This window comes from Kogia breviceps, chromosome 17 (assembly GCF_026419965.1).
Source record: "Kogia breviceps isolate mKogBre1 chromosome 17, mKogBre1 haplotype 1, whole genome shotgun sequence".
Taxonomy (NCBI): Eukaryota; Metazoa; Chordata; class Mammalia; order Artiodactyla; family Physeteridae; genus Kogia; species Kogia breviceps.
Genome location: NC_081326.1, coordinates 67,504,418 through 67,531,427, shown reverse-complemented (window position 1 = coordinate 67,531,427; position 27,010 = coordinate 67,504,418). Strand labels below are relative to the sequence as shown.

The 27,010-nt window shown below is 38.8% G+C and overlaps 1 protein-coding gene across 23 annotated transcripts in view; it reads left to right on the top strand.

Moving 5' to 3' along the window:
• The window catches only part of CYRIB (CYFIP related Rac1 interactor B), a 156,294-nt gene extending 129,644 nt beyond the window's left edge, over positions 1 to 26,650 (top strand). For all 23 annotated transcript variants that reach the window (XM_067018017.1, XM_067018020.1, XM_067018021.1 and 20 more), the window contains 9 exons: positions 1,821 to 1,942; positions 5,997 to 6,102; positions 11,972 to 12,108; positions 13,752 to 13,829; positions 16,656 to 16,772; positions 17,702 to 17,781; positions 19,415 to 19,541; positions 20,995 to 21,065; positions 25,910 to 26,650. In XM_067018017.1, the coding sequence (XP_066874118.1) occupies positions 1,821 to 1,942; positions 5,997 to 6,102; positions 11,972 to 12,108; positions 13,752 to 13,829; positions 16,656 to 16,772; positions 17,702 to 17,781; positions 19,415 to 19,541; positions 20,995 to 21,065; positions 25,910 to 25,973 (902 nt within the window). In that variant the 3' untranslated portion in view covers positions 25,974 to 26,650. The remainder of the gene's footprint in view (positions 1 to 1,820; positions 1,943 to 5,996; positions 6,103 to 11,971; positions 12,109 to 13,751; positions 13,830 to 16,655; positions 16,773 to 17,701; positions 17,782 to 19,414; positions 19,542 to 20,994; positions 21,066 to 25,909) is intronic.
• Positions 26,651 to 27,010: the final 360 nt, after the last annotated feature.

Below are 27,010 nucleotides of genomic sequence, written 5' to 3'. Positions count from 1 at the left end.
ATGACTTTGGAGAACATGGTCTGGCTAAATGTGAAAAAATACTACTGCCAAATGACAAACTCTGATTTTTAAAAAATCATTTAGCTATAATATCAGTATTTGCTCCTAGTAATACCTTTATAACTTTGGACACAGACAGGGTCTTTTTAATTTTTCAGTTGACTCCTCTTGTATAATTATTTTGTCATAACATTTTCATTAAAAAAAAATACATGATTTCTGAAAGGAAATTTGAAAAATAAGGGAACAGATATGAAAACACAAATTCTTAAGTTGTCTTTGCATGTGAATGTTACTTATTGTTGCTGTAGTAATGTCTTAAGTATGTTGAAATTAAAATTTGAAAATTTGTGCTTGTTGATTTAAAAAAATATAAATGCTATATTTTTGACTAGTTGGCAGGTTTAATAAATGGAATTGAATTATGACTTGCCCCAAGTGCAAAATAAAGTTACAGGTTTTAGGCATCTGGACTCCTAGTTTCATGTGTGAACTAAGCTTGTAAAATTTTTCTAAGGAAAGGAATAAATAGATCGTTGTGTATTTATGGGGAGGTGGAATATGTGCAGAAAATTCTAGGTACTAGTTTTATATGATTGGTGAACAAGAGATTTATCAGAAATGTTCTTAATTCATATTATAAATTTGGTCTGCCTCCCCTACCTCCAGAGTAAGAGAAAATGTTAGCATGGAGGAATTCTGACATCAGAGTTGCTCTCTAAAACATTATGGTAATCATAATGTTTATTATTTTAAGTGCTTTATGCCTTATCTGTAGTATTGGATATAGTCTAGTTGGAAAGATTTATGAAAAACTCAGTTTCGTCGCAGAGCAGCCAATTCTCCCCTCCCCCACCCCCAAAAAGAATCAAGTGTATTGAATAACAAAGATTTATCCTTAGAGAAACAAATGACCAAGGTATTGAAAATGGGATTTTTGTCACCTCGAGTCTAACAGAGAGAAATCCAGAATTATTCATCTATTAACCTATGTTTTGTGGCTAACACCACAGGTAGTGGAAATGCCCATATGTTTGTGTTCCTGATTATGTTTTTTATAAGTATAATTCTCCATTTTTCCTCTCACTCAGTCCCAAGTGTATAGGAACTCGGTTTTTGCTTTAGTATTTCAAAATTTCAGTGATACTATTGTATCTTTAAGTATCTAGTTTTTAGTAGCCTAGTGATTCTGGAGCAGTTTCATAGTTCGAACTCCTCTGCACAGGAATCTGGACCTTTTGTTCATCAGCAGAGAAGTTCATTGGTACAGAATATAAAGGTCTTTAGAAAAAGGGAGCATCTAAAAACTTTTTTTTTTTAGTTTCTAATATTTTTATATCAAAACTCAGTCATTAAAATGAACTTTATAGGGAAATAGTTTATGTCTTAAACTGTAGATGAGCAAGATGTATTAATAGGCCTTTCATTTCTGTTGCATTAAAATAGATCATTACTCATACATTACAGTCATTACTGTTAGTGATGCGTATAGTAGAAACAGTGATTATTAACACTCACAATTAAAATTTTTGAATTATAATCCTTGTTTGTTTAATATACCACGTCATGATTTGTAACTTAAATAGTAATGTTTGGTGTTCCCTTGCTTCTTTGTGATATTTACAGACTTGAGGATAGTTATTCAAATGTGGAACTATGGAAAAATTGTCAGTCTTTTCTAAGAAGTGCAAAGTTAGCACTGGAAAAAATGTTAGTCATCTTTAGAAAATCAGATTAATCATTGCTTAGAGTTATTATACATGTACTAAAAAAAAAAAATCATGTGACTCTAAATTTTCTTGTGCTTTCCTGCTATTTAGATGCCCAGCCTACAGAGTCTGAGAAGGAAATTTATAATCAGGTGAATGTAGTACTAAAAGATGCAGAAGGCATCTTGGAGGACTTGCAGTCATATAGAGGAGCTGGCCATGAAATACGAGAGGTGAAGCATGTTTATACATTTTCCAATAAACTAAAAATTACGATGTCCCTCTTTTTAATCTGTTATTTGCTATACTTTATTGTCTGTTTGCATATTAAATATTCTATTTAAAGGAAGATCACTTGCATTATTTCAAAAGTGGTTGCAGTGATACAAGGGTAAAAGGAAAACAAGGTTCTATAAATATGTAATTTATATATATTAAAGACAAGTTTATTTTTTTGGTTTATTCTCACACCTAAAATTTATAGTATCCATGGTGGCTATTTATATTGTTTTTGCAGGGGAGAACGTGAGACTTTCTGTGGCTTCTTTTTGTCCTGCCGGTCTATTTTTCTGCTCCTCCTAAGCTTCCTAGGAGGAAGCTGAAACCATCCTTGTGATCTGGACCCCCTCAACTCTGTCTGATGACTTGATACCACAGAGCAAATGTTTGGTGTGGTCTCCCTCAGCTTTCTTCTCCCAAACCTCTGAACTTATCCAGGTTTCCATCCATCTTTTTTTCCATTTCTTCTGTTTTTTTTGTTTTTGTTTTTCAGAAGAAGCTGTCCCTACTTCTTACCAAGACTAACTTCTCTACCTTTGTTCTCCACCCTCCTCTGGAACTTTACTCTTTTACTTTCCTTCTCTTAATTACATGTTCTTTCTTTTTCTTTTATTGACTCCTTCCCAGCGCATGTACACATATACTCAAGTGTCCTGTACTACCCAAAGAAACTCCCTGGCCTCTGGACCTTATCTCTCTTTTTCTCATTACATTTCTTGAAGACATAGCTCACACTTTGTTGCTTCATTTTTTCCTGCCCTTCTGTTTCTGTTATTCTTCTCTGTAACTAACAGTGCAGAGGTTTTCAAGGGTTGATCTCTTGGGTTTACAGACCATATCAAACCTGTTTCCTCTAATGACATTTGGAGTACTAGTGAAGGAAGAAGTAAGTGCACACAGCTGAAGACACTGAGTCACTAAGTGTTTTGGACCCAGGGGCCACAGGTTTGGATGATTGACTGGATGTTTAATGTAAAGGAGAAGGAGAAATTAAATGATTCCATGGTGTCTAGTTTAGATTAGCAGTTGGTCGTATCATTAGCAGGGAAGTTATAGATAATGTGAATTCCATGTTTTACCTCTCCTGCACTGGACTGCTTGTTTCCTGAATGTCTTACCTTACGTAGTTACTTGCCTTTGTTTTTGTCTGGAATATGCCCTTCTTTTTTTCTTTTCCTGTTCAATTCCTATCCTTCCTTCAAATCCCAATAATCATCTACTTCCCTGTACTCTTTTGCCATAGCACCTTGCACATGTTTTTTTTTTATGGTAGCCATCACTTTTTTTAAACCATTGATATATGATGTCTGTATCTCCACTGCTGTACTGCTAGCTTGAGGAGGGGAAACTTGGTTTCTTACTTATTTTTGTGTTATCAGCACCTCTTAGTAAGCAGTTAGTAACTGTTGAAGAAATAAATGCAAGAGCTTTAGATTAATCTTGCCAATATTATTAGCTTGAGTAAAACCTTAAGATTTCAGTAAATGAAGGCATGTAACCATTTCTGTGAATTTCAAGTTCCCTAAACATATAAAAGCGGAGTATATACCAAATATATAAAGAAGAGATATAACTACCAAAACTGCCATAGGTCAATGTGAAGACTTAATTGACTTAGTAGAAGAACCATTCTACCTATGAGAAAACACACAATAGAAAAATGTTCAGGTTTACAATAAATGCTCATCACTGTCAAGAAGTTTTACTGCGTACAGTAATAAAGTGTTAAAAGTTTAATATTGGTTGGTTTATGAAGAAACAGGTAGTCTTAATGCAAGTGGTATTGTAGGATGGTATCTTTTTGGAGGTCAGTTTGGCAAGGTATAAAATTAGATCTGTAAAATTATTTATACTCTTCTATCAGATACTTAATTTTAGAAAATATTCTCCCAAATGCTATCATTCAAGAGGGAGGTAAATGTAAAAACCTTTATGGCCACCTTATTCATCATAGAGAAAATGTGGAAGCAATTCATAGAGTCGTTTTGAGGATAAAGTTAGATAATCTATCAGCAAAGACACATAGAACATAGACTGAGAGTTTACTGTTATTACTATGCTAATGATGTGGATTATATATATATTTGTTTAAATAGTACTTTATTAAACATGACTCTAAAATTGAATAAAATGTGATTTAAGATATAATCTATTAAATAAACAAGCTTATTCTCTAGAATAAACCACTAGAGAGGGAAATAAGAACCTTCTCTAATGCTTTGATGTATCCGTAACAGTTTTAACATTTTTGAAAATGAAAGTTATAATACTTGCTCCATGACAACCTCACCATTGACATTTTACGTAAGTGCCCTTTTTCATGTTGGACTGTGATGGGTGCTGTACCAGAAATGTTATCTAACAGCATTAAAACTGATCTGAGAGGAGAAAGAATCAGAGTTATAAGGAGAACCATAAAATGTTGTCATAAAAGAGCAGACAGTGTCTTCAGTTCTAAATCCAGGCAAGGCAGGGCCAAGGAAATAGTTAACTCTATTCAGTTATAAAAATGGGTGACATTTGCTGGAGCATTTTTATATTATGAGAATGAGTTGATATTTAGAAAATCATTTTTAGATCCTTGCAAGAAAGGTTGGATAGACTTCTGAGAAGAAGAAAATAAATTTTAAAATTCTATCTGTTTGCTTATTTCCCAAGTAATAAACAAATTTTTACTACTTGATGTGAAACCATTGAGACTGGACTTGAGACTAAAAGGATTTTTTCATATACATCAGGATAATATCACAGTCCCTTTGAAATAGTCACATTAATACCGTGTGAAATAAGGATTGTTACATGTTGTAATGTCTGGTTTTCTTTAACATTACAATATTTCTAGATAGTCATATAAGTGGGATTCATTTCAGACTCCTATTTGTTTATATTAAAAAATCAAGAAAATTTGAATACAATGGCAAGCTTATAAAGCAAATTGCTTAAACAATGTATAGCCCATTTATTTAGTTTGTAGCTAATTTATTTGAAGCATCTTCTAAATCTATCTGGCTTCAGTTTTATTTTGCTTTCTTATCTTTTGGTTTTGTATGGATGGAGTCAGAGTACTAGTGTCTTGGGGAAATCTAAACGTGCCATTTGGATTTCTGATATGTTACAAACCAGCGTTGGTTATGCGTTTCACCTTTCAGATGGTGTGTTTAGCTCATCTGAAGATGTTAGAGAAAGCAAACCAAGGTGTGGAAAAACGGTGAAGAAAGGCATCTGTAAGCAAAAGGAAGATGAAAGCAAGAAAATGTATTTCTTTGGGAATAACCCTCTGTATTTACAAGTGATTGCCTGATGGCTTGGAAGACTGGGCAGAGAAAGAGCATATTCATGTTTATTTTAGAGTCTCTAGATTATGTTTTATTTTCTGCCCTTTCACATTTGAAACTAGTTTTTCACCTCATTCAGGAAAACCTGAGAAAACTTAGATTCCAGAATAGGATTGTGGTTACAGGGAGGGGATAAGTGACAATTTCTGAATCACATTTTTCAGGCTGATTTAGGTTTTTCAGTGTTTGGTAACTTTTAAAAAACTAGTTTGGACCCTGGAATTTGAATTATTGAAAGTTTATTAGCCTTTTCCCAGAGTTGGGTCTTATTTCTTTATTGCCTGCCTTTTCTGGTTTCCTTTTATTCTACGAAAATAATCCTTAAAACAAAGAATTTCTAAGAAAGCTTGTCTGTGATATTGGAAACATTTTGGTTTCTTTTTGTGTCTCTAAAAAGTATCAAGGCATAATATACCTAACAAACATACACTGTGTCATTTTTTTATTCCATCTATCCATATCCATTGCAAGAATAAGGAAGAATGTATTGTAATAGGTTTAAAGTATCCATGGAGTTGAGAAGGCCACTCTCAGCATTTCTGGGTCCATTATTCTGAATTTCATGGACTATACCAGGATTTCCTGTGTTTGCCAAAACCTATATTTTAATGTAAAAATAATACTGTTGTGATTTTTTAAAAATCTAACTGTTTTTATTCTTTGGATTTTGAAGGCCATCCAGCACCCAGCAGATGAGAAGCTGCAAGAGAAGGCGTGGGGTGCAGTTGTCCCACTAGTAGGCAAATTAAAGAAATTTTACGAGTTTTCTCAGAGGTTAGGTGAGTTGAAAGTTTTGTCATTATGACTTGCGTAGTGAAAAAGACAGTTACTGATACTGGAAGTTATTTACAGTATTTTATGTTCATATTGCTAAATTTATATGTTTCATAGGTAAAGCAGCTTGGTAGACTATGAGATTATAGCATAATCTTTCTATCGTCCTGTTCAACCAGGTGTTCAATTTATTTAGACCATTTTCCTCAACAAATTTTGACTTCCATAAGGAACTTTCTGATTTTTTGCAGCCTAAAGGGTCCTACTATGGGAAACCGCTTGGTGGAATTTCTCTCCAGTTCCATAGCACATCCTTTCCCATATGTGGGAGCTAATCCAAGGTCTCCTGGGTTATTTAGATTTTTGTGTTCTTAAGATCATGGCTGATTATGATTGGTTCATGTACCTAAAACTGTACAAGATGAGAAATAGGAAGCTAATGTTATATGTGAAGTTATTGAGGGAGTCATTAAGTCACAAGAATTCATAACCATCTGCTTCTTCCCTCACATGGGAAAAATTATTCAGAGATGAGAATTGTGCCTTTAATACAGTGAATAAGCAAAATTGGAGTTCTTTTTCTTGGAGAAGGAGGAGGCAGAACAGGTAAGATTTAGCTGTTTAGCCTGCTTGTGTAATTTGAAAGATGTAAATTGGAAGAGCTTTACTTCGTGAAGTTGGGAGCATAGGGGAGGAGTGGTATAGATGTGTGTCAGAAATTTCAAACATTTCAGTTTAAGTTTTTGATACGTGTTTTTATATAGTTTTGCTTTTTGAATCATAAAAATGTGTTATACGTTCTAAATGAGTACATGCTATTTGATAAGGAAACCAGTACTGTAAGATAGAAGTCAATTGGGGGCTCATAAGCTAAATTTAGACCTGAGATCGGTTTGTTTGGCCGCATGGTTTTTAAAAATTCCTGATTAATTGCCAGGTTTTAAAATTGGTAATTATTTGTGTTGTGTGTGTTTTAAGTCTTTGGTTGCTTTGGAAAAATCAATAGCTTAGCCAGCAGTTGAGCAATGGATCTGCCTCTCAGTTGGCGAAGCTAAGTGGCAAACCGACTCTGTGTCCATTAGTTAGGGCGTGTGCTTTCTAGTTTGCAGTGGATCTCTATTGCATCCTGGTTTTTTATATCTTGCTCTCTTTATGTCTTTATATTAGCTACTTGGCCATTTGTGTTTACAACCTCTGCTTCAAAGTTGAAGTTCTATTAATATTATTTTTTAATTTGAGCTTTTTATTTTTAAAAATATTTATTTATTTATTTTTGGCTGCGTTGGGTCTTCGTTGCTGCGCAGGCTTTCTCTAGTTGTGGCGAGCCACGGCTACTCTTCGTTGCCGTGCGCGGGCTTCTCATTGCGGTGGCTTCTCTTATTGCGGAGCATGAGATCTAGGCGTGTGGGCTTCAGTAGTTGCCGTGTGCAGGCTCGGTAGTTGTGGCTCATGGGCTTAATTGCTCTGCGGCATATGGGATCTTCCCGGACCAGGGCTTGAACCCGTGTCCCCTGCATTGGCAGGTGGATTCTTAACCACTGTGCCACCAGGGAAGTCCTGTGAAGTTCTGTTTTTTTTTTAAATGCGCCTATTTTTTAAAAAGTAAGAGAATTGCTATTTTTCCTTCGATGCAGTATACACTGTTAAATGCAAAGACAAATAATAGTTGAGATAGAAGTGTTTGTATAAATTGTCTTTTTTTTTACTAGAAATAAGAATTATAAATTATTTTCCTCGAGCATGACAGTCAGTTCTTTCAGTCAAGTATCTGCATAGTCTGTAGCTTTGTAACCTCAGAGAGCCTAGGTCTCTCCCTTTTAGTTGTGTCTTCACTACTTATTTAGAGTTTTGTTGTGTTGCTCGTGCCTAGATGCTTTTGAAGTTAAATTGCTTTAGATGCTGCTCAGGTCCTACTCAAGTTCATCTTGGTTTCTTAGCATTTGCCAATAAAATAAAGAATAATTATAAAATAGACCAAACCCATCAGGCTTACATATTTTCTCCTATTTTAACTACTGGAATTACATCATGTTAGTATTGTGTGTTTCGGCACAGGTGCTGGGTTCCATTTCAGCAGAGGATATAGTAACACAGGTAATAGCAGAAAGCTGTCAGTTTTTTATTCTGTCATGTGGGAGCCTTGAACCTTCGTTGTGTAGTCTAGGGCTACTGTAAAGGTATGAACAAAGTACAAATTTAAGATCTGGTGGTTTACTCCTCATCTCTCGGCCAATAACCTGGTTTATAATGTTTCCAGTTTCCTTGCTGACAGGGTACATGTTTTTGCTTGCATGTGATAGGAACTCAATGTTGAATGAGTGAGGAAGTGATAGATTAATGAATTCGTACATCTGATATATCAAATATGTGTCGGGTATTCAGGAGAAGCAATAACAATGGATTTTAGGCTTTCAAGGCATAATGGCCTGTGTTTGAATTCCTCTGTTTGCAGTTATTAGCTGTGTGGCCTTGGCTACATAATTTAAATTCTCTGAGCTTCAGTATCCTATCTGGACCTCCAGTCAGTTGAACCCTCTGCTTTAAGTCCACTTAACCTCTGTTGTCTCTTTTCTTCCTACCTCACTGTTGAGCCAGAGATGAGGATAAACACCACAAACAGCACACAGAATACTGCACAGCTGTGAAGATGCACATGGGCCTTCGGAATTCCAAGGAGGTTGCTTGGTTCAAGCACTGCAGACACACCATGGGGTGTACTCCAGAAGAGGGACCCTGATGCCTTGCTGGTTTGCATATTTATAGAGGGACAGGGAAGGGACCACTTGACTAATTTGGAAGACACGGAGCTTTGCCAACATGGTTTAACCTTGCTGGCACGGGAAACTTCCTGTACTTGCTTGTTTTAGCCTGAGGCCTTCCCAGTGGAGGCAGCTATCTGAGCAAAGGTTGTGTGGCCAGACAGTACGTAAACGGCTTTGTGTGTCCTCAGTCTTCCTGTTCTGGGGGCTTACAGGGGCCACCTCCAGGGGTCATAGTGAGTGAGTCTATCCAGCATGTCGACTCCTTTTCACTGGGCTAAATGTATCAAAATTTGTTCAAAAGGTTCTGAAGTGCCCACGACAATGGTGGTATCACCCCTTGGCTGTTTCAGATCCCCCGCACTCCATAGCCTTTGGGTTCTCTGCTGGGGATTCAGAGACTGCTCTTTGATAGTGGAGGGTTGGCAGTAGGTGAGAATGTCTGGCTCTTGTCTGTAAAGGAGCCTTCTCTTCCTAGTCATCCGTTGTTTCCCCTTCTGGATCTACTTTGTGGAGTGATCTGTCATTATTTCTCCATTGAGTCTCTTCCTTGCAGCCTTCTTACATAGCTTTGGCTTCTGTACTGGTTTACCAGCTAATGCTTTCCAGAATTTAGGGCTTAAGTAGTCCACTAATTTCCTCCTTGCCATCTACCTTTTGTAAGAGTCATAACCACCTCATTTTGTTTCAGGAGCTTCATCAGAGAGACCAATCCCTACATCATCTCTTCTTTGACCTCCCTTTCTTTCTAACTCAGCCAGAGACCTGAGCCACCTTCTGAGATCATCTGTCTCTGATTCCCCTCTTGTCGCAGGGCACTGTAATCTAGTAGGACTGTCTTGTATCAGCAGAGGGCCCCAGGCTGATCTAGCTGCTTCAAAGGCAAGTAAGCAGCCTTATCATTTTGAGTTTCTCTTTCATGGCAGATGTACCATTGAGGACTTCAGCCGTTCATGGACAGAAGTTCTCCCCGGTCATTGGCCGTCTCAGGTCAGCCGTGACCTGACTCACCCCTTGGTGTGGGGCTGAGGAGTGTCTCCCCTTCCCCAGAGCGGTGAGCACTGTAGACTCTGGACTTCGCCCTGAGGCTGGATCAGCTCCAGGAAATGAGAATTTCTTTTTTCTTTAACAGCTTGTAACAGTATTGGTGTTTTTTGTTTTTAAAATGGTTTTTCCTGTTCTCACATCTCTCAGACTTTGTTTTCCACTTATACTAATGCTGACACATGAGATGAGTACTGGGAGAAGTAAGCCATTTTTCAAAGGAGCCAACATTCTTTTCCTTTTAATTGATCCTCACATCCACGCTCGCACCTCTCTAAGCCATCCATACTCCCACCACGTGTTCTCCACACTGCAGATGAAGTGGAGTTACTAAATGCTAATCTGATGATGTCGCTACCCTGCTTAAATAGTTTCTCCAGGGACACTATGATGACACGGCCAGGGTGCTCATTAATATGGCACACAGATGGTCCTCGTGTTGTTTCAGTCTTAGGTTCCTCTCCTTCTTGCCTCTCCATTCCCCTGTTCTGGTTGTCGTGTGTTTTTCTACTACGTCACGCTCTTCTCGGTTCAGGATCTGGCTCCCCGCCCTGTCTGCAGACTCCTGCTCATTCTTAGCGCACAGTCCAGTCTCAGCCCAGATGCCGTGTATTCAGGGAGGTCTTTTCCCGAGTCTTGAGCTAGGTAAGGTCCCGGTTTTATACCTTTCCACGGTGCTGTGCCCTTGTCCTTCTTAACACATACCCCAGCTGTAGTCAGTTGTCTCTCTTCTCTGTATAAGTAGGCTCTGTTTGGGCACAGGGCATGTCCATCTTCATCTGTTTCCCCAGCGCCTGGCATGTGTTAGACCATCAATACATTGTCTGACTTACTATAAAGAAAAGGGTAGTAGCTATCATTTGGAGTTACTGTGTGGATTACAGATAGTGTCTAGCTCAGTACCTGCCACATAATAGACACATAAGGAGTACTTACTGTTGGTACTGATCAGTAAATTAATCTTTTATAAGGTTGCAGAAGGCTAGTTAGAATGTCGCTTTTTTTGAGAAACTGTTTATTATGGTGGAAAAAATAGGGCTGTGAAATCAGAAACACCTGGCATTTATGAGCTATACCCTTGGGGGTCTAACCTCTTTGAAACTCAGTTTATCCATCTGTAATGCCGATGTCATAGTTGATGGTGAAAGTTAAATGACAGACTAGGTTAAATGCATAAGTATGAGTGTTGGTTCATAATTGGGTCTTCATAAATGGTAGAGTTGGGATTTCTTAAGTGAAAGGTTGATGATGTGACATAAATTTGTTATCACTAATAAATATTTGTTTATTAATCTAACATTTATTCATAAATGTCAGATGACCATCTAACTCTGTAAGCTCTTGTTTTCTCTGAATAGGATCTACCATTGTTTTCTGATTCTGTGATCTGTAACTGAAATAGTTTGATTTCTGTGATTTTTTTATTTTTGAAGTGCAATCAGTATTTCCATTTTTAAATGGAATATAAAATAAACTGCTACGTCTGGCATTCCAAAAGTAGCAGTTGTTTCAAAGGAACAGTTTTATTTATATAATAAATTAGAATATTTATATTATGGTCCTGAGATACCAAGTTCTAAAACACTCAGAGAGCTAATTATTAAACCAAATATTTGGTTTCCTTTAGTAACTGAAAGAAAGCAGTTTGTGTTTATAAATAAACAGCATATTCAAAGTTGTGAAGTTGATAATTCATTCGCACCCATGTACCGATTTGTCTCTGTGGCCACAGTGCCCCTGAAGAAGTTACTCAGCTGTAGTAACAGTTACCATTTCATAAAAATCAACACAGTAGAATGTGAAAATAATATACAATTTGTCCTTTGACCCGGGTATCCCATTCCCATTCACATTCCGCACGATTTTGAATTTGTGTTTACAGAAATTGAGTCAGTCACTTCAGGGTTTCTATTCTAGTAAACAGTATTCAGTTTGAGTGTTACGTTTAGATAATCTGGCTTTTAAAGAGACCTTACTTTTATGGGAATTGAAATCAAAACATTTAAAAATCGCTCACATTTTAATAAACAAATGTCAGGTGCAAACAACATTTTAATCTTTTTTTCTTTAGAAGCAGCATTAAGAGGTCTTCTGGGAGCCTTGACCAGTACCCCGTATTCGCCTACCCAGCATCTAGAGCGAGAGCAGGCTCTTGCTAAACAGTTTGCAGAAATTCTTCATTTTACACTCCGGTTTGATGAACTCAAGGTAGGATTGTTCTGCTGCTCCTCACTGTTGTGGGAATCAGGAGTCTTTCAAAGAGCACTAGGAGGAGATGCCTGGAGACCTTTTTAAAATGTGTTTAAGTGCCTGCTGGTCCTTAGCAAAAATGCAGGATTTAACACATATGCAGGCCTTTTGGTATATATACATGGCAAACGGCAAGTTACCCAATATTCGGTTTTCATCTTTTAAGTTATTATTTTTTGGCTGCATTGGGTCTTTGTAGCTGCGCACAGGCTTTCTCTAGTTGCAGCGAGCAGGGACTGTTCTTCATTGCGATGCGCGGACTTCTCATTGCGGTGGCTTCTCTTGTTGTGGAGCACGGGCCCTAGGCATGTGAGCTTCATTAGTTGTGGCTCGCGGGCTCACTAGTTATGGATCGCAGGCTCTAGAACACAGGCTCAGTAGTTGTGGCACATGGGCTTAGTTGCTCCGCAGCATGTGGCATCTTCCTGGACCAGGGCTTGAACCCGTGTCCCCTGCATTGGCAGGCGGATTCTTAACCACTGGACCACCAGAGAAGTCCATCAGTTTTCATTTAACTTCATTTTAAAAAATCATCTCTGAAACAACAATATTGACTTTTTCTAATATATTTTTTTCTGCTCATCCCCACTTTTTTCAACATTCTTCTATATAAAAATGTTAAGACATTTTTTCTTTCTCTCTCCCATCTCCCTCCCTCTCTCACTCCCTCTCTCTTTCTCACCACCCTCCTTCCTATCTACCTACCTACCTACCTACCTATAAATGTCCTTTTTGCTGGAAGGAGTGAGAGTGTAAAGAAAGAAGCATTAAATTCCATATCAGAGGGCTTCCCTGGTGGCACAGTGGTTGAGAGTCCACCTGCCGATGCAGGGGACACGGGTTCGTGCCCCGGTCCGGGAAGATCCCACATGCCGTGGAGCTGCTGGGCCCGTGAGCCGTGGCCGCTGAGCCTGCGCGTCCGGAGCCTGTGCTCTGCGACGGGAGAGGCCACAGCAGTGAGAGGCCCGCGTACCACACATACACACACACAAAAATCCATATCAGGAGACCTTAGTTCCACTTTAGGCTCTGGCACAGTAACCAATTATGAAGCAGGTCCTTTGACTTTTCAGTGCCTCAGGTATCCTGTCTAGAAAGTGGAAGAGCTGGATTCCTAACTGCAGCATTTTATCAACATTGTATCATAGACAATTACTCTCTTTTATTAATACTTTGAGCACAAATGATTTGTATATAAAATTTTAGTCTGAAGACTGCCCTGTTGACCATATATGTACTTTATTGTAACAACCCAAAATATGTGCCTGCACATTCGTTTTTGTTTATTTGGTAATATCATTTTTGGTAAACAACCTTTTAGTACATTACCTGAAATTAATGAAAAGAAAGAAAGAAAGTATACTGACTGTGACTGAAAAACAGCGTGCACAGTCTTCTGTGTTCAGTAATGACTGAATACGGTGTTGTGTAACTTAAGTGCAGATAGTCATCTTGGATGATAACGGTTTTCGTTCTTAAGATGATATTACAAATTAGGGAATGTTACTTAACTAATTTTAACTATTTCGTAGATCTTTCGCTTAATTTGTGTACTATATTTAGTAAATAATACCTTTTCCTTTCATACATATCTTCTTTAGATGACAAATCCTGCCATACAGAACGATTTCAGCTATTATAGAAGGACGTTGAGTCGTATGAGGATTAATAATGTCCCAGTAAGTTAATGCTTTGAGTTACACGGTGGGTGGTAATAATAACTCAGCTCTCAATTTGTTCACTTTAATCTTTTGTTCATGCATGCATTCATTCAGATAAAGCTAAAGCTAGTAGTAAAGTTAGTAATTATGGGCATCCACAGCTGTGGGAAGAAAGAGCAAAGTGTAGCAAACCGTATTGTTTTTATCTGTTTCTCCACCCAGTCCCTTATTCCATAACTAACTCAGTAAAATTGCTTTTTGCCTATATAACGTTGATACTTACAAAATTTCTCTTTATATTCTCATTTTAACTGCACGAAAATTGTGTGAATTAGTGGTTATGAGTTATTTGTCCCCATATTCTTAGAATGGAGGAGTCCTGGGGAGAAACTGACCAGGGACAGGAGAAATACTAACACTGGCAGGAAGGGGAAGTGAGGTCCTGGACGTGAGCATGTCCGTGTCTGACATGGCTGTGTGAGAAATGACTTCTGCGCCTGTTGCCTGGCTAGCGTAGCATCTCTTCTGGTTTGTTAGCATCTTGACTTCTCCTCGTTTTAAGCTGTTTAATACCCTTTTCTCCAGGACGTCAAATGCCATAAGTAAAACCTTAAATATGAAGAAAATACTATCTTTTTCTCTAGATATTTTGAGGACCTATCAATATATTGTGCTAATTGGTATGAAAAACAGAAAATTCCTAGGGTCAGGCCTGGCCTCAAATAGATAGTTTAATAAAGAAATACTATGTAAGATTGGAAGGAGTGATAAGTGGCAAAGAGGTTAAAAGAAAAAACAACCAAAGGAGACCATTGAATAAATATTTTATGAAGTAGTTGCTCTAAGGCAGGCCTGGATTGGAAGAAAGATTTCTTTTCCCCGAAGCCTCTGGTATATGCATTAATTTGGTTTTGCATAGACTGGTTTCTTCTGTGAGGCTGACCGGGCAAAGGCGTCGAAATTATCTTTGTACTGTCTTTTGCTCTCTATAATTATAGGTAAATCCAGTCGTTGTCAAGTGACATCTGTCTCACATCTCTTCACTGCCCCCCTTTCCATCTCTTTGTACTTCTGTCCCAAATGAGAGCCTAATACCCACTTTCGTTTTGGCCACCATTCTATAATAGCCGTAGAACTTATCTTCTGACACACAGTCTCTTTTTGGTACAGTTTGCCCACTATCATTAGTTAAATTTATTTAGAAGATTGACTTAATTGTTATTCCTTTCTTTTGACACAGTAAGTGGCTCCCCATTACATATAGAAGAAAAATATGACCTTAAGCTAGGATTTCACTTAAGCGAGGATTTAGTCCTGCGCCAACTCTGCTCTCCACCCCTTCTTTCCGTACTTGCTGCCCCTCAGTGCACTGAGTGCGTTGACTTACACCCTGCTGCGCGCGTGAAGGCCCTTCTGCCCGACTGGTTGCGATACCTTGTGCGCCTGCCCGTCGTCGCCTACAAAAAACTCTTCCATGAGTCCATTTTAGTTTCTTCCAGCCTGACTTAGTCTTCCCCTCGGCCCCTCTTTCCTCCCTTGTCTCTTAGCATGTTGTTGTGGCGGCTGTGTGGGTACTTACGTGCTCCTAATAGAGGCAGGTGCGGTGCCCTAGGCATCGCTCCATCCTCCATAGCGTTTAGGATGATCCCTTGTATACAGTAGGCAGCCCATCGAGGTTTTATTTAATTGCTTAATATCATTTAAAATGTTTTTATGGCTGAGTAATATTCCATTGTATATATTACTCAGCCATAAAAAGAAATGAAACTGAGTTATTTGTAATGAGGTGGATAGACCTGGAGTCTGTCATACAGAGTGAAGTAAGTCAGAAGGAGAAAAACAAATACCGTATGCTAACACATATATATGGAATCTAAGAAATGAAAATGTCATGAAGAGAGTAGTGGTAGGACGGGAATAAAACACAGACCTACTAGAGCATGGCCTTGAGGATATGGGGAGGGGAAGGGTAAGCGGTGACGATGTGAGAGAGTGGCAGGGACATATACACACTACCAAATGTAAAACAGATAGCTTGTGGGAAGCTGCCGCATAGCACAGGGAGTTCACCTTGGTGCTTTGTGACCACCTAGAGGGGTGGGATAGGGAGGGTGGGAGGGAGACACAAGAGGGAGGAGATATGGGAACATATGTATATGTATAACTGATTCACTTTGTTGTAAAGGAGAAACTAACACACCATTGTAAAACACTTATACTCAAAGATGTTAAAAACAATAAAATAAAATAAAAATAAATGAAAATCTAATGGTGGAAGGAAAAAAATATTTTTAAAGAAGTTAATCTTTTAAAAAATGGCTTAATCTTATTTTTAATCATTTTATTTTTCTTTTTAAGGAAGATGTTGGGGGTAGGAGTTTTTTTTATTAATTAATTAATTTATTTATGGCTGTGTTGGGTCTTCGTTTCTGTGCGAGGGCGTTCTCTAGTTGCGGCGAGCGGGGGCCACTCTTCATCGTGGTGCGCGGCCCTCTCACTATCGCGGCCTCCCTTGTTACGGAGCACGGGCTCCAGACGCGCAGGCTCAGTAGTTGTGGCTCACGGGCCTAGTTGCTCCGCGGCATGTGGGATCCTCCCAGACCAGGGCTCGAACCCGTGTCCCCTGCATCGGCAGGCAGATTCTCAACCACTGCGCCACCAGGGAAGCCCAATCTTTTTGTTTTTAAAGAGTATTTAAGTATTGTGTGCATTGGAGGGTCTAAAATATAACAGTATTTATTAGATTAATTTAACAAGCATTAGATGGGCACCCTGCCTAGGCTCTTCTATAATATTATTTAATAACTTATGAACTGATATCAAGTGTCTTTATTTTCCACATAGGCAGAAGGAGAAAATGAAGTAAATAATGAATTGGCAAATCGAATGTCTTTGTTTTATGCTGAGGCAACCCCAATGCTGAAAACATTAAGTGATGCCACAACCAAATTTGTATCAGAGGTAAGCATTGCCTAGAAAGTTATTCTTTGTGTCATTACTCTCCTGCCTGTCTGAAGATAGGCTGATCTGAGCGAGACCGTGACTTTAAAGACCATCTAAGCTGATAGACTGAGATGCGCTTTGTGCACTGGGTCCGGTCCTCTTCCCTGAGGCCCACGTGTGCACATCTACCGCCTGTTTGCAGTTGCCCTTTGGAATGTATAAGCCACACCTCAGTAGTTCCATGACCAAACCGAAGTCGTGATCGTTTTCCCCGTTCCCGCCTTTCCTCCAGTTGTCCCTGTCTCAACTAAGGGTGACGCTGTGCAAGCAGCTAGCTTAAGGGTTATCACCCTACATTCCTTCCTTTACCTCACCCCCGTGTCCACTGCATCAGGCAAGGCAGCCTTATCGGCTCTTCTTACAAGATATACCCTGCATCTGAGAACTTAACCCTCTGCTACCTCTAGCGACCTCTCCAGATCAGCCCACCACTTTTCACTCGGATTTCTGCATTCACGCTCTGACTATTCTTATTTCTTCCACTTTTGACCCACTGCAGTCCTTTCTCCAAAGAGCAGCCAAGTAATCTTCTTAAGACATAAACCACATTCCCTTCCTCCTCTGCTTAAAATGTTTCCAGTGACTTCCCAGTACTTGTAGGATCAAATCCAAGTACCTTGTGGCTGTGAGGCCTTGTCTGCATATTGTGGTCGTTTCCCCTCAGCTCTAGAATGTCAGGGCTTCTTGGGAGAAAGGAGGCTCTTAGCTGTTTTGCTCATAGCTGGATCCTCAGAGCTTAGAACAGTACCTAGAATCTAGTGCAGTTTTTAACAAAATTAAGAGTAAATTTTAAAGTTGCTAATTTTTCATGTTTTGCTAGATTTAAAATTTTTTCGTAATAACTGTTTGTCACTCTTACTTCTTTTGCTCTCCATACACTTTTACAGAATAAAAATTTACCAATAGAAAATACCACAGATTGTCTAAGCACCATGGCTAGTGTGTGCAGAGTCATGCTTGAAACACCGTGAGTATTCACTGATCTTTTTCACTTTAACAAGCCTGTTGAAATGATTGTCCAGAAGTGAACAAGTTGTATTTGGAAGGTGGAAATTAAGTATATCCCAAGTATGTGATGCTAACATATGAACAAAACTAAAATGACTGGACAGCTTAATGTAAGTTCTAGTTAAACATATAAAGTACATTTGATTTTCAGGTGTGTCAGACCAGTCAGACTGACTTAGACTCTTCAGAATAGGGATTTTTTGGGTGCTTTTTTGGGAGTAGGGGAAGAGCTTAAAAGTTCGTCTGGTGATACCTCTCATAAGCATTATTGTTCCCTTTTCATAGAGAACTTTGCCTTTTTTTCCTAGAGGGCTAGAGTTGTTCTACTTATCCCGTTCTCTCAATATTAGGTCTCAGTCTTCCTTTTTTTTAATTTAAACCCAGCACTCACCGAAATTCTCTTCTGGGTTTCTCCACTCTCTCAAGCCGTTTGTAACATGTACCACAGTGTTTTCTGTCTGGATTTTCCTGTCAGCAGGCAGAAAGAATTCCTCCTGTGTTCCTGAGTAATATATGATTTCACTAGATAACTTCAGATTTAGTGGAACTTTTTATTTTCCAAAGCACTATTATATACTTATCTTACTGGAAAACTTTATGAAGCAAGAGGGCAACTGTGAATCATCCTATCATCACTCATTTAGGGGAGTAAGGTCCTGGGCAGTGAGGGGCTGATGCGCGGTAGCCGACCTCACACATGTGCTTGGATGTCTCCGTTCTGGCTCTGGACTCTCTCTGCTGTGCCATGCTGCCTTTTATGTAGACAGAAGTGCTATTTCCTTTTTCCCATTTGAGAGAAGAATATAATTGAATTTTAGAAAATTAAAATCCAGTAATACAATAATGTGTTTACACCAACCTAGCCCCTAAATAGCAAATGTACTTTCTCTGCTAAGCTCGTGGCTTTTTCATCATGTTGCTGATGACAGCCTTTCCGAGCACCCGTCCCCAAACTTCTACTTTGGGCCGCTTTTTTTAAAAAAATAAATTATTTAAATTTTTATTTATTTTTGGTTGCGTTGGGTCTTCATTACTGCGCACGGGCTTTCTCTGGTTATGGCGAGCGGGGGCTACTCTTTGTCGTAATGTGCGGGCTTCTCATTGCAGTGGCTTCACTTGTTGCAGAGCACTGGCTCTAGGCGTGCGGGCTGCAGTAGTTGCAGCACGTGGGCTCAGTAGTTGCGGCTCGAGGGCTCTAGAGCGCAGGCTCAGTAGTTGTAACGCGTGGGCTTAGTTGCTCCGCGGCATGTGGGATCTTCCCGGACCAGGGATCGAACCTGTGTCCCCTGCATTGGCAGGCGGATTCTCAACTACTGCGCCACCAGGGAAGTCCCTGGGCCACTTTTGATTTCTCTAAAACTGTCTCATCTCCGCTAAGCAGAAGGGGTAATATACCAATGTGCATATAGAGACCAGAATATGTAAGTGGTAACTGCTCCACCCCCATTATTTCTCTGGGAATCTCATTGCAGAGAAGGTGGGGCTATAAGCTTAGCGTCCCTTTTAGATATCAACAGAATACAGCCTTGAGCATCAGTAAGCTCACGAGTTTGTGATGTGCCTCATCCATCCATCTCTTTTGTGCCCTCCAGGGAATACAGAAGCAGATTTACAAACGAAGAAACAGTGTCATTCTGCTTGAGGGTAATGGTAGGCGTCATAATACTCTATGACCACGTACATCCAGTGGGAGCATTTGCCAAAACTTCAAAAATTGATGTGAGTTATATTTGTTTTATATAATTACCAATAATTTCCATAAGTGGAAACCATAGGCTTTTATTTAAAGAGCTGGCAAGCTGCACTCTGTCACAGAATTTATTTTTACAGTTTGTGATAATAGTGGATTTTGGTTTCCTCTCTCTTGCGGTATTTCTTATAGCCTATATACAGATGGAATAGAATGATTGAAGGATAACTGTACTGTCTTTTAGAGTATCTCCTCGATACTGATAAGTGATACTTCTGCATATTTGGCAATATATGTAAATATCAGACATAATTTTTTTTTTTATTGTGTCCTTTCATTCCTTTGGCCAAAGCCCATTTAAAATGATTTACTTACAAATGTATATTAAAAGCCAGTCGAGGTGCCTCAGTGAAAACAGTTGAAGACTGCATCTTTTCCTTCCCCCTCCCAGTCATAATGTTTTGTGGCTGTAGCCTGGGTTTCTCTACTTTGTAATTTCTCTCCTCACTCTCGCATCTGGTTCATAGAAATTATAACCTGTATTTTACTGAGAATTGTCTTCCAGTTACCTTTTGACAGCTAGTTTCAGGCTCTTCGCATTTCACATGTGGACTACTGATGACTAGGCAGTCTTCTTGCCTTCGCTCATATCTATTCTATGTAAAGAGAACTAAGTCAACATTTATTGAGTGACTGCTGTGTCCCAGGAATTTTAACATTTGTTCTCTCATTTAACTCTGAAAATACTCTTAGGATATAGGTGTTATTTTCCCTGTACTAACAGAGAAATAAAGTTTAGAGAGGTTTGTAATAGATTTGGCTAGTGAATGGTACATGGATTCTGAACCCACATCTCCATGGCTTCCAAAGCCTGTGGTATTTCTACTGTGTTATGCTTTTTCACGATAATCAGGCTCATCCTCCTTACAGATCATCTTCATTGAGTTGTTCCCTTTCGAAATAGCCTGTAACAAGTCCCTGCCGCCATCCCCATCAGTTCCAAATGAGTCCTCCTGGCTTTCGAGGCCCTCTGTAAACTCCCCTGTGCGAGTCATCTCGGCCCTGCAAAATACTGTCCTCTGCATGTGATGAACTTTATTACTTTTCTCATGGGGTTCGTCTACCTGGAAGGTGTCTCTTTTCCTTACCAGTGTGTCCATTCCGTCCTTTAAAAGGCTACTCAACACTTTTTCCAGGAAGGCCTCCCTTTAGTAAACCCTTAGTTTTCTCATTAGTGTGGGTGGTGCTTCAGTTTGTCTGATTTGGTTCCCCAAAAGTTTTGTTTGATTGACAAACTGAAAATAGCACTTGGATAGATTTTTTTCCCCTACTCTAAGAATAATTATTTTGACATTTCTAGTGTGTAATTTCTCATGAGTGCATAGTTATGGAGCTGGTTTAAGTATTAACTATTTTGAGAATGAATGTTAGATGAAAAATCGATGTTTTTTATTTACCTTTTCCGTTTCCTTTTCTACTTAGATGAAAGGTTGTATCAAAGTTCTTAAGGACCAGCCTCCTAATAGTGTAGAAGGTCTTCTCAATGCTCTCAGGTGTGTATACATGTAAAGATATATATGTATAGAACAAATGTATTAAGAAAATGCTTCAAAATATGAATAACACATGAATATAAATGTTAGAAATGTGAAGATCTCATTTTGCTTATTGGTAATCTTGCTTTCAGATATTGGTTACAATATTTTTATAATGAGTGTGTGTGTTTGTATAAATGAAAATAGCAGCTTCATTTCTTTGCTAAAGAGTTTGGCTTTCACTTTTTGTCCCCCTTGAAGCAAGGATTGCTTTTTTTTTTTTTTTTTAATGAAAATAATTGTAAATAAAATTCAGAAAACAGGAAAATTTAAAGAAAAAAAAGGAAATAATGAAACCTCACTATTTTGAAATAAACCACTATTAACATTTTGGGATATATCCTTCCAGAGTTTTTCTTTTTTAAACAGTTGTGTATAGTCATAGCTCTATATAATAGTTATCTTTTTACAAAATAATACCATACAAACTGTTTAATAACTGACTCTTTTCCCTTAATATAGTATAATTACATTGCTGTGTTCATAATACAGATCTCTATTATTTTTGTGCATTTCTTATAATATTTCTTACAATGAAAATAGTCATTATTTGATGTCTTCTCAGCTTAGACTTACTTGATTTAGTTACTGAAGCTCCTAAGAATCCTGTAATATTTTAAAATGAAAATGTCAGCACATTATAACATCTTGACTACAGATATTTAATTGGTAGTATAACTTCCCTAACATAAAAAGATGATTTGCTTGTTACTTGATTATTTTATGTTTGAACACAAGAATTATATGAATGCAGAAATACTCATTTAGTGGCTTTTCGAGGTCCTGGCCATCTTTGCTTTCCACTGCAGTGCACTGTAGTTCACATAATAGAAGAAAATGATTTCCAACTTAGTATTATATTCCCCACATGTTTTGTGAGCAAAACAGATTGTTATTCCTTTTGGATACTTAGTCACCTGGTAAGTCATAAAGCAAAATCTAGGATGTGTCATTTCAGCTGAGTGGAACCATGAAATTATTTTATTAAGATGATGAAAAGTATTCTACAAGCAGTGACTGCTGAATAAAGGAGATCTATTCTAAATGAACACCAAACGCTTAAGGAACGTAATGTAACAACGACAACAAAATTCTTATCATGTCAAATTATTTCAGCCGTAAGCCTATCAAAAACCTTACGTTTTTACCCTGGAGATTTCTCATTGGTTTTAACCAATATTTATGGTTTTGTGCCTCTTTCCTACTTGGTCCCTTTCTGAGGACTCCCTGTGTCCCGGTCAGCCGGATTTTTCTCCCAGGCCCTTTCCTTCTGGTTGCTTAGACTCCTCCAAAGCCAGCAAGTGACAGGACAGCTTTTTAAAGTAAGAGGTAATAGAGGTCTAAGAGGTCTTCGTATTACATATTTCTTTACCCTGAAGGGACTGTGCTTCAAACATTAATTTAAAAACTCAGAGTTTACTTTTATTTTTCAAAGTGTGAAAGTAGTTTGGTGTAGGGCAAAGGAGGGCAGTGGCGGTGAGTGAAAGGGTGCTGAAGTCTCGCACACAGCAATCTGTGTGGGAGGGAACGTGGGAGAGAGGCTCTGCTGGGGCAAGAGCCACCCGTCGGTTTCAAGCTGTCTCTCCGAGTGGGTAATGGAAAGCAGGAAATAAAAGTTTGTTGCAGAGATAACTCTTGAACTGTTATTATTCATAGTGAAACACGTATTCTGTGTCTGGTTCTTAATTTTCACCTGGGAGGTTTTGTAAAGTTTATCAGTATACTTGTTGCTATGTAGTAGTGGCTATAATTAGTATCATTTTTATGTCACTGTACATTTACAACGCAATTTCATGTCTGTGGCTTTATTGAATCTTTACCACAGCTTAGTGAGGTAGGTGGTGGGTATGGGGTGTTGGGGATATCTCCATCATACAACAGGTACCTTAAGCTCTTGAGAGGCTTAAAGATTATATAGCTAATAAGCATTGGAATCTATTTTCAAATTCAGGATTTTATTCTTGAAATCCCATATACTTGATGCTACATCACTGAGCCTTAGGTGTACCATGACACTGCACCTCAGTGGACTTTGGAATTATCTGCTTGGAAAGGGACATGCGGACTCCAAGGTTACCACCTCCACAGGGTCTCTTCATTAGGTCTGGGGTGGGGCTCAGGCACCCCATTTGATAAACACCCTGTCTGTTGTAGATAATGCTGAAACTTTGAGAAACACTACTCAAACTAAACCAACCTAACCCTTAATATGCTTCACTCAGAGCAAAGAAGATACCGTTAAGAGAGCATTTTGGAATTCCCAAAGTGCTGTTATTTCTGCCTCTACAAAATGGAACACATTTTTGCTGCATTATTTTCTTTTAGTGAATAGCTTATTTATTAGAGATGCTCACTCCGTCATTTTCCTCAGAGCCAAGTTTCAGATAGGAGTGTAGTTGCATATATATACACGTTGCCTGTTTTGAGTGCTTTTCTGTGGTAATGATATAGTTCCCACCAGCTTATACCATGTGCTTAAGAGAAAGCAACGAGCCATGTCTCCATTTTACAGGTGGGGAAATGGAACCAAGTGCCTTTGATTAAAAGAGAGACAGAAAATGAAAGCTAGAGCCGGGAGTTAGGTTCGGTGCTAGATAATTGCCTTCTTCATTAAGTTTACAAAGAAAGGTAAATAATAGTTGCTTTTCTTCAGTAGAAAAGTCATATGCACTTGGAAAAGGACTTTGTGCTTATTCATAAAGTAAAATAATACCACACATGTTCATACATTATTTTCACTTATGTTAGATGCCATTGGCCTTTTCTTGATAAGAGTGTGATGACGCGACATGCCTCTGGATTGGCTCTCTGTCCAGGAGGCTCTGAGAACTGCCGAAGCTGGCGACCACATCCCTCGGGAGGAGCGAGAGCGCACATCTGGGTAGAGAGGAGAGCGCTCACCACTCCTGCACGGGCGCGGTCCACTGCTGCGTTAGTCATGCTTTACTCTGCAGTTGACATTTTGTCGTGCCTGTTACTTGGCTCTTTCCACTGTGCAGCTGTGTAAAGGAGATGGAAACAACAGAAATGAAGGAATGGATGTTGAAAATTCTTATTTCCTGACATCAGTAGGATTTTGTATAGAGATATATACGTTATCCGCACTTGGGAAATAAAACAGAAAGGTTAAGTCTTTGCTACGTCGCCTACCGCTTAGTGTAAAAATTCTCCCTTATGGAGTTTTCTTTCAGGCTGGCTGCTTAGCTTCTTGTCTTCCTTCCACAAATATTAACTGAGTAGCTGTTATGTGCCAGGCTGGTGTCTTGTTCAGTAATATGAGAACAGTATGGAGGTGACCTCTGAGTAAAAATTGTAGAGTATATCACAGACTTACTAAAGCACATATTTGTCTCTCTACCTCTCTGAGGATTTACTTGAGTTGAGGTACTTCCTTCAATTTTTAAATTGATTTGAAATGAACCTAACGAGAATTGAGTTCAGATTTCTTTAACACAGAGAGACCATCCGTGTGTATCTGCTTAAAGAGATACATTTCTTAAAGATATGTGAAATGCTTGTACACCAGGCTAACTGATCCAGCATTGAAGTTCTGTGTGAATGATCTCCAAAATGTATGCCACGTTCCGGCGTCGAGCGCCTGTTTCCATCGCTCCTAATCCGGCCCGAGCCTTGGTCACTGGGACCCTTTCCCCAGCCCCCGACTGGCCCCTCTGCTGCTGCTTCTCCCTGCACCTCTCCCGCAACAGCCAGAGAGGAATCACACATCGCTCCCTTGCTCAGCAGCCTCCACTGGCTTTCGTTAACCTCGGAATAATCTCGAAGCTCTTCCCTGTGGCCTGTAGTGTCCGCGTGACCTGGTCTCTCTTTGTCTCTAAGGCCCCACCAGTACTTTCCTCCTTTGCTCCTAATACCCCTCCTGTAGGAGTAGTGTATTATCATCTTCCTCCCTCTGCTAGGTGGTAAGCTCCTGGAATGGTGCCTGACACACAGTAGGCCTGCTTATTGAGTTTCTGCCATTACAAAGAATCCTATGGTGAATCTTCTCATAAAATAATAATCACTCCTAGTGATTTCTTTTTTTAGGTTCTTAATTTGCATTTACATACTTAAAGCACATCTGCCTGGAAATAACGCACTTAGAGAATTGAAACATTTTGGGATATGACAGAACTGAAATAGTTGATCTGTCTTAAATACAGAATAGAACAGGGGTTGGCAAACTTTTTTTTTGTAAAGGACCGAAGAATAAGCAAGTATTTTAGGCTTTCTAGACCATGTGTTGTCTGTCAGAGCTATTCAGCTCTGCCGTTGTAGCAAGAAGGTAACCACAGACAGTACTTAAATGAATTAGCATGGCTCTGTTCCAGTAAAATGTTATAAACACTGAAATTTGAAATTCATGTAATTTCTGTGTTAACATGAAATACTATTTTTGACTTTTTCTCCCAACCATTTAAAAATGTAAAAATATGCTTAGCTCACAGGCCCTACAAAAATAGGTGGTGGGTTGGATTTGATCCACAGGCTCTTAATTTGCCAACCCCTGATACAGGACAACAATTATTTTCCTCTGAGTGAGCGGTTACTTTAGAATTTAACCAGGTAGTTTCAACAAGGTAGCTCTAAATAAGTTAAACAGCCATTGGATATTCTGTTTAAAAGGTGAGAGGGGAGCATAAGCTAGCAGGACCTGAACAGGGTCAAAGCTGGAATGAAAAGGCATAATTTTGTGAGAGAAGATTGCCTGGCCAATTGCCTCTCTTACCATAATGATAGAACCTGATACAGGTTATGTCTGTTCGTTTGTTAACTCCCTGAAATTGATGGTTTTTCCCTTTTAGGTACACAACAAAGCATTTGAATGATGAGACTACCTCCAAGCAGATTAAATCCATGCTGCAATAACAGTTCTGGAATAAGCACCTGCTGTAGACAGAAGACAGTATTCTGCAGTGACTGAGAATGCACAGTTTTTAGTGATTGCAATTACTATCTCATTTACTCTTGCTTTTTATTTCTTTCCTCTGTTCCTCTCCCTCTTTTTTAATCATATTCTTGTTCTTAAGACTTCTTTTCTGTGCCAAAATCAGTAAAGTTATACTCTGAAGGGCTGTTGTCCTTTCAAACAGGCCATCTAAGGCAGCTAATTATGCATTGCATTGGGGTCTCTACTGAGAAAAATTCTGTGACTTGAACTAAATATTTTTAAATGTGGATTTTTTTTGAAAACTAATATTTAATATTGCTTCTCCTGCATGGCAAAACTGCCTATTCTGCTATTTAAAAACCCTCAATGACTTTATTTTCTACTGCCGCTTTTTTCATGTGCAGCCAAAATGAAAATGTTTAAATTAACTGTGTTGTACAAATGGTACCCAACACAAACTTTTTTTAAATTAGTAAGACTTTTGTTTAAAGTTTTAAGTTTGCATTTTGACTTTTTTGGTAAGGATGTATGTTGTGTGTTTAACCTTTATTAACTAATGTTAAAAACTGTGATGTGTGCGTAGAATATTACGTATGCATGTTCATGTTCAAAGAATGGCTGTTGATAAAATAAAAATCAGCTTTCATTTTTCTAAGTGTGGCTTGGTTTACTGGTGTTTTGTTTTTAGGCTTCTAGAGCTCTCCCCATGTATATTTTTATGGGATGTATATACACATTACATCTTTTTTCCTTCTTTTAGCGGAGGGCTGGGTCTTTTTCTTTTTTATCATTTTAATTGCTTTTAAAATCTTGCTAAGTGCAGTGAGACTAGTGATCTTGTCGTACTTGACGTTCATCGTCGATTTACTCTTGTCTGGATGTAGTAACAAGGAAAACTACACTCTTGCTTGATAGGCATTTTCCAGGAGCAAGAAGGTAGCAACCTGAAACAGAGTGTGGAGGAAGAACAGTCCTTATTACTGGGAGGAGAGTGAGTATACGAGGGACTTCCTAG